Source organism: Pteronotus mesoamericanus, unplaced genomic scaffold (genome assembly GCF_021234165.1).
Source record: "Pteronotus mesoamericanus isolate MK-2021 breed Mesoamerican mustached bat unplaced genomic scaffold, CSHL_Meso_final contig_130, whole genome shotgun sequence".
Taxonomy (NCBI): Eukaryota; Metazoa; Chordata; class Mammalia; order Chiroptera; family Mormoopidae; genus Pteronotus; species Pteronotus mesoamericanus.
The window spans coordinates 3,103,837-3,112,311 of NW_026555060.1; the positions used below are offsets into that span (position 1 = coordinate 3,103,837).

The 8,475-nt window shown below is 33.5% G+C and overlaps 1 protein-coding gene across 1 annotated transcript; it reads left to right on the forward strand.

Annotated features, from left to right (window-relative positions):
* Nucleotides 1-456: 456 nt before the first annotated feature.
* Nucleotides 457-2,844, forward strand: CXCL8 (C-X-C motif chemokine ligand 8). Its single transcript, XM_054589831.1, has 4 exons — nucleotides 457-572; nucleotides 1,517-1,652; nucleotides 2,006-2,089; nucleotides 2,529-2,844. The coding sequence occupies exons 1-4, from the start codon at nucleotides 509-511 to the stop codon at nucleotides 2,548-2,550; spliced, it is 306 nt and encodes a 101-aa protein (XP_054445806.1). The 5' UTR covers nucleotides 457-508; the 3' UTR covers nucleotides 2,551-2,844.
* The last annotated feature ends 5,631 nt before the right edge of the window (nucleotides 2,845-8,475 follow it).

Below are 8,475 nucleotides of genomic sequence, written 5' to 3' on the forward strand. Positions count from 1 at the left end.
CCTCTCTCATTACTACAGCACATATAATTTTCCTAAATAAACAGTTGTACCATAAAAGAATAATCATAAATGACCTTACTGTAGCAGCTGCCAGATGGTACTATGATAAAGTTATCTGTAAATAGAAAGGAAAACAACTGATAATGTATCAAACTGAGAAACTCTGCTGTTTAAAAATATTTTAAAACATGTTTTATAACAGACATCTTTTTAAGTAAATTAAGTTATTACATTATTTTAGAGATCTAATAAAACTTCAATTACACCGAAAAGGTGATAAGAAGACAATTAGAGAAGTCTGATGACTCAGGTTTGCTCACAAAGAGTGGCAGGAAGTTTGCAGATTGTGGAATTTCCTCTGACCTAATGCAAGAATAAGGGTGCACATGATCTCCACCACGGAGATAATATAAAAAGCCATGGGAGCTCTTCATCCAGCACAAGTCCTTGGGAACAACAAAGCTCACAGGCGTCTAGGACAAGAGACAAGAAGGAACCTTGTGTAAACATGACTTCCAAACTGGCTGTTGCTCTCTTGGCAGCTTTCATGCTTTCTGCAGCTCTGTGTGAAGGTGAGTGAGCACATCTTTCCTATCCAGAGTTTTCCTTGGGTCTAAATGTGATCCTTAGATAACAAGATTATCTTAAATGCTTTGATTAAAAAAATAACATTTTTAATCAGGAAAAGAAAACAATTGTCATTTAATGTCAATTAAATTGAAGTTTCATATTTTTTAGGCTGTACTTTATATAACAATTAGAAAAGCATGACTTTTGATTAATATATGCATTTGTTCTTATCATTCATACTCTGTAGTATGCATATATTTAATATACATCTATAGTTTAGAGTGTATCTTATTGGGGGCCACAGTTACCCATAATATCTACCAATATTGAACAAGTCAGGTAATTTTATTCCATGTATTATTTTATTGACAAGCTTCAGACATCTACCAATTCCTGTTTGGTTTAAGGATACCCTGGCAAATTATAGACTTTCTTGGGATCCCTTTTATGAAACAAATACAGTTTAGAATGTTTATAGTATATAGTTTAACTTTTCTCTTGAGCATTAAGGGTTTTCTTAAGATAGAGGACATCTCTGTGCAACTCACTTATGTATTCCTATTAATTCTTTCTGAAGACAATCTTCCAATTGGTGAATCTTATATAGTTTGCATACTATAAATAGCATTGTCACATCACGGAGGATTATTCAATATTAAGTAGGAAAAAAGTATCATAGGGATATCAACATTGCACTAGCTCCAATTCTTTAGTAGAAAGTCATTCAATGTAGTCAGAGATGACTGTTTTTAAAACAAAGAAAAACTGCGGTCAGGCCCAATGAGAATATCCAGCCTTCAATTTCAAGAATGAGTTTGCTAAAGATGCGATGTTTACTAAACACAGTCACCAAGTTTTTGTATTAGGATTAAAGAGGAAGTAGTTAGCAGAGCTGTGCCGATTGATGAAATCAATCTTTGATTGTTTTTACTTTTGTTTTCCACAGCTGCAGTTTTGTCAAGGATAAGTGCAGAACTTCGATGCCAGTGCATCAATACGCACTCCGCATTCTTCCCTCCCAAATTTATAAAAGAACTGAGGCTGATTGAGAGTGGACCACACTGTCCCCAATCAGAAATCATGTAAGTACTATAAAATAGCTTACATTAGTAAACCGAGAGCTGAGGAAGGTGGCAGTATCCAATAAGTTTCTAGGTACTAGGAATAAAGCAGTGAGCTAAAAAAGGCGGCTGGGCTGGCTTTTGTCACTTTTTCACACCTTCCTGGGAAGCGCACTGCTGGTCCAGGTTCTTCTGCCATGCTTTAGGGCAGCGATTGCAACCTGTTTGAGACCAAAATTGTGGTGAGTTCTTTGCATGGTATTTAAATATGGTAACTTCCATGATTCATAGCCTGTACTTGAGGAACAATAACTTGAATGGCAAAGGGATGTCTGAAACCCCTCAATATTTTGATCATATCTGTCTCATTTCAGTGTAAAACTCTTCAATGGAAACTCGGTCTGCCTGGATCCCAAAGAAAAGTGGGTGCAGAAAGTTGTGCAGGCATTTTTGAAGAGGTAAGGTGGTTTTTATTTAAAAATTTTAGATTTTCATTTATCCTGAGATATACTGTCCAGAAGTCAGACTATAAGTTCCTTGTTGTTGCTGCTGAAAATCTTTTTTGGGTAACTGCCTCTTTAATTAAAAATAAATAGCAGCAATGGTGAATTTATTGTACTCATGACTGGGGAAACCACACATCTCATTTGTCCAGGGAACTCTGGGTTTATGCCTGTTCCCTGTGTCATTATTATGGTTCCTTTCCATTTTTAGAAGTGTGCTGGTTTGGATGATAACTTATTGAGTCTCTCTATTTATAGTTGAAAGTATAGAACATTTCTAACACATGACTATCTAAAGCTCTATTAGTTTCTGTATTAAAAATAAGAACCATATGTTACTCCTTATTAGAACATTGTTCATTTTTAAATTTTATTTTATTTTATTTATTTTCAGAGCTGAGAAGGAAAGTCAATGAAAGAAAAAAGCATTCTCCATGGTTTCCAAGAATTCCTCAGTGAAGATGCTAATGAAACTTCAAGCAAATCTACTTCAGTTCTTCATTGTGTGTGATCTGGTGCAGACAGTATTGTGTGTGTCTGGTGCAGAGTTGCCAGATAAAGTACAGGATGTCCAGTTCGATTTAAATATTAAGTAAAGCAATGAATAGTTTTTTCACTGTCTCATGCAATATCTAGGACACTTATATTTAAAAAAAATCTAGTTGTTTACTGTAAATTCAAATTTATCTGGAAATCCTGTATTTTCTATATATTTTGGTTAAATATTATAACACTGGTCTGCTAGCCAAGATCCATGAGTCCCTTTTAGCTGTGCCTTGTTATTTTTTTTAGGAGAAAAAGTGTCAGCTACCATCTTACCTCACAGAGATGTGAGGACATTTGGAAGCAATTTAACTTTTGTTCATGGTTATGTAGATTATTTTCAAGCATAACTTATTTACCTATTTATTATTTATGTATATTTAAGCAAATGGAGTTATATTTGTGCATGAATGTGGAAATTGGGGTAGTATAATGATGGTTGTAAATTTATATTTATTTTAGATATTAAAAGATAGAAAACTATCTTAATCAAAGTTTTATTTCTACCAAAATTGCTAGATTTAGCAAAATTAAAAACAAAGAGCCAGAATGTCCCATTATTTTTATTTAAGAAAAAACAATAAGGTTTTGTATAAGTGCCTCATTATTTATGTAAAATGGTAATTACACTGGCAGTCGTGGTTTGGACGCACCTCGCGTCTCCTCTGGTCGCTGCCGGCGTTATTAATGCTGCTCTTTGTTGAATCACCAGAATCCTGAGTTACAACTGTCTTTCTCAAAAGAGCAAAAATTCACCAGGCAATATTCACAAAGTAATTTCCTGCTGGTCAAAACTTATTTATTATGTACAAATACATTCTCATAATTTTATTGAAATAGTTATTTTTTAACATGTTTAGATACTTTTATGTATTTTCAAAGAAAGTTTTTCTACTGTTTTGTTGGTATGGAACTATAAGGGCAACTTTAAAACATTTATAATAAAATTTATTGTCAAAGTCATCAGGTGTTGGTGTTTCTTTGGTACTTTTAAAAAATACTGTTTTATATTTTTGGTTGTATTAAAAACATATGATTTAGAAAACATAAATGCTTTCCCTGAGTGTTCTGTATATTATGTTAAAAATGACAAACCTTTGTAGAAAAGTAGAACTTTCCAGAGATGGCTACAAACAGTAGTCTTTCCCGTAGAATAATGGAAATTCTCTCAACAACCCAATGTATATCATTTTGTTAATGAGGATGACTTCAGATTTTCAATGAACCAGCCCAGGTCTCGGTACAGGTTACTACAGCCCAGGTGTCAGTAATAGGGGGATGCAGGTACACACGATAAGGTGCTTCTTAGCTAATTAAGGAGTAAAACTGACACATTGGAGGTAAAGAAGTTGGAAATATGAATAAAAACCAAGCATATTTGAAAAAAATCAAACAAAACTCTTAAAAGTAAAAAATACAATAATTTAACTAGAAAACTCAGTGGATGAGTTTTATAACAGATTAGACACAGTGAAAAAGAAAATTGGAGATCTAGGGAATAAACTCAAATATCTTTATTTGGAATTTATGTGAGAGATAAGAGGTACTAAATTGAAAGAAGAAATGAAAAGACATGGAGAACACAGGGATAATGTTTTCTCAGGATCTAATTGGATTTTTACAAGTAGTAGAGAAGGCCAGAGACAACAGTTAAACTAACAAGGGCTGAAAACTTTCCAGAAATGCTGAAAAATAACAACCTACAGTTTCAAGAAATCCATTTAACCAATGCTTACATTTACATTCCTAGTGAAAAAAAAACAAGGATCTTAGAACTTTGATTCATACTTGTCCGCCTCCAAGAACAATTACTACTGCTGTTGGACTTCTTCAATCCACCCTTTTTTAAAGCTCCACAATGGGCAGTGAGGAAGAAGGTCCTCTTTCATTTTCTCACTAGTTAGTTCATACAGCAACCTACTTCTCCTATGTCACTTTGCTCTTTACAATCACTCTGTGTACCTGAAGCTGCCATCCTATGTGTCAACATTATCTGTGGTGCAGAATAAAGCCCATTCTTTTCTCTAAATTCCAGTGCACATTAATACAAAAGTACAAATCATAGAGTTAGTAAAAAATTTATGAGTGATACACAAGCAGGAAACATCTGGAAATTCGGCTCTAATATTTACTATCCTTAGATATTACTTTGTTCCCACTATTTCTCCCTCCCTATGTTCTTCTCAGGCCATGTTGTGGGGCTGCTGCTTCTTCCTCAGAGTTCTGCCTAAATTTCGTTTTCATACTCTCCTCTTTAATTTCAAGTTCCCTTGTCCTACTCCCCTTTGCAGTCTTTCATCTTGTGGATATTATACATAGGAGTAAAGCCAATTATAAACAAGTAATTTTAAGAAAATAGTTTTAAGAAAAGAATACAAACAATCTCTCAGACCAGCACCACCTCAGCAGGATTAATAAAATATTGGCAGGAGAGATACAGAAGAGATATCAAAGCGTTATCTAACTTAGCTAGCCAAGGTTTCCCTGAGAAACCTAAGCTAGAGTGTGGAGAAGGAGTAGGAGTTAGACACACGAAGGGAAGAAGAATGTGTGGGAAAGAGAGGCCTAGAAAGCAGAGGAGAAGCAGTTTTTCAGCAAGAGCATGACATGATTTGAGAAGTGAAAAAGTTCAGTGTGACTGTATTTGACACTGAAACAGAGCAAATACTAACAGATAAAGTTATGCTAAATGGACTATGGAATGCTCTAAAGGGCTTAGATTTGAAATTGAAAACTTCTAGTGGATTCCAATTACCTTCATTTTAAATTGTGAACATTATAGGCCATTCTTCTTCCTGGTTCTCCTTCCAGAGGAAGGGCGTAGCCATGAAAACAACTCAAAAGTCTGATCTTGGGGCTTTTGAATGATGTTTGGAAATCAAATTATCAAATAACTCCCAACTCTGTACAAAACCTATTAATGTGTTAAGTATGCTTCAATACAATCAGTGATCAATCTTGAGAGCAAAGTGAAGACATCCAAAAGGCAATTAAGAGGATCCAATGGAGATTAGGCATTATGTGCACAAGCCAAAATAGAAAAGTGAAGAGAGAGAGGATGTGAGAGCAAGAGTGAGAGAGAAGCAAAAGCCAGTCAATTTGCTGAATTGAAAATTTTTACATTTGCCTCAATGATATTAGTAAAATTAGTAGACAGACGCAGGTTTTATTTATATAGACACAGATTTAGACACAAACTTAAACATGCAATCTATCACCTCATAGTTTTAATCCATTTGTGTGGATTGCAAATTATGAAGCAAATTTTACCAAGTAATAACACGAATGTAAAGATACACACACAATAAAAGAGGTATGAAGAGATAATAAAAAATTCGTTCACCTTAAAATTCCATTAATTGTAAAATTCTATAATATATATATTTCATATACAATGTACAAGATCAAGTGTTTTCATAATTGCCTTTTTTTGTTTGCTAGAGATGCATCAAGAGATAGACTCATAGGTTGAAGTCATCTAAGAATAATTTTTCATTCTCAAAATTTTGGTAAATGTACTCATTTACTGTAATACATGTATTTTGCCATCCAGGCTATGTTTGGAAAAGTCAGAAGAAAAAAAATTAAAAACTAGTTTGTTTTTTGCTTGTGGTAGTGATATTGCAAACAAAAATTGCTTAAGACTATATTAATCTTGCAAAAATGACAAGGAAAAAAAAGGCTTAAGAAATCAGTAATCTCTCCATTATTCACTTGCAAGGACAGCCCAAATGTAACATCCTCAAGTTTGATAAACATCAGCTAAATTTGCAGAGAACACACAAAACAAATATGAAATTTTTAAATGTAAATTCCAGGCTGACTCTCTCCCACAAGATTTACAGATGAGGCCATCAGGAATTCTCTAAAAGATTACTAAAGTATCAAAGGACCCAACTCTAAATGATTGCAGACAGAGGCCTTTCCATGCTCTTTGCATTCCCATAGATGAAAATCAACTTGGATAAATAGCATGTATCATCTCTACCTAGATAGACTTAGAAAGCATAGCATGATGGAAAATTAAGACAGGAAACATCCACAGACATTTCCATTCAAAGTTTGCTTAGATGTATCTGGAGGAAAGTTCTCATAGCTTTGTAAAAGACCATGGTGCTGGATCTGAAGATAAACTTCTAATAAACCTAGCAATTCCATTTTATAAGGCATGATTTAGCTTGTTAACATGTGATTCTTTCCACTGTCTGCATCCTAAATTAATCTGCCATTCATCCCATGCTATTCAAAATGCATATTTATTTTTAAATATTTTTAAATATGCAATATTGATATTTATATTTTTAGTGTTCCCCTAAATGTTTATGTGAAAGTATTCTATATGAAGATACTTCTGCCTAGATTTGCTTTTTCTTTATGCTTCCAAAAGTAATCAACATGTTCCTTATAGGAATTCCATATAGAAATATGTTGTACTACAGGGACAGGTAGTTCCTGCAGGTCTCCAGCAGCGCCATAATGAGATATGGGCTGTCTCTCCACCAATTTTCCACACTTGTTTTAATCTTCTCTATTACATGCCAGACATATTTTATAAACAGATCATCCTCAAATTTTCTTGAGTGAAAATTGTTATTGCTAATTTCATTTACAAATACATATGTGTACTAAAAAAATCTCATATTTACATCTCTCTATAAAGCTTGAATGAGGCATCTGTGCTAACATGACAAGGATTGACTTGTACTTATAAGTCCCTTTTCTAGAAAATTCTGAAGGAATCTTTTCTCTCTCCCAGTTTACTAAAATACTGTTTCATTTTCTTTTTTTCAAAATGTAGATAAGGGTTAATATAATCTACTTAGAATTTAAAGTATACCTTCCACATGTAATGTTACATAGATTTATATAAGCTGTGTTTTTTAAAAATCTATCTTCTCCAATTATTTAAAAATCTGACAAGATTTTATAGTGAACAAATGTACATGAACTCTGATTTTAAAATACGGTATGCTCTGTACAGAATTTATTGGGAATAGAATAAATGTCATTTTTATACTTGCTTTTTATATCATACAGTACATTAGCTTTTACAGATTTAACTTTGAAATTATGACTCTTAAAAAATCTATGGCATGCAGGGAAGTTGACAATTCTGATACTGCTACACATGAAATTGAACAATTTAATTAAACAATTAAGCAAATGGCTGGCTGCTGGTGGGAGCCAAGTTTTTCACTGTTACAGTAGGAGTTTTTAGATAGGAAAGGGGAGGAGACTAAAAGGATTCACGTAGTAATGAATTACAGTTGGGGACATTAGTATGAATTTATATTTAGCTTAATATAGATACAGATGGATACATATGTAAATACTTATAAACGTGTATAAATGAGTTAGGAAACACATATATATTTCCTTCCTTTGTCACCTAAGAAGACCTAAAAATAATGACACTCTAGTAGCAACAAGCACACCTAGCACCCAGATCTTGGTTTCTAAGGCCATTTTCCAATAAAATGAACCAAGCTTGTTTTGTTTTGTTTTGTTTTCTGTGAAATGTCTGATCATAGGACTGGGGAAGGAAATATATCAGTCTCAAGCATTTTCCAGCATCAGAAAATAAGAAACACCTTCTTCTGAAAAAAAAAATTAATGAGGGTATGTCAAAATGGAACAGAAGCCAACAAAAACCTGGAACAATAGCCCAACATGTAACAACTTAAGAGCAAAATAGGTAGAGTAATATACAGGGTCTAGCACAAATAATGCCTCTTTTTTATTACAAAATCATAAGCATGTAATTCTGTAATGTAACAATATCGCACTCAAGCACACCA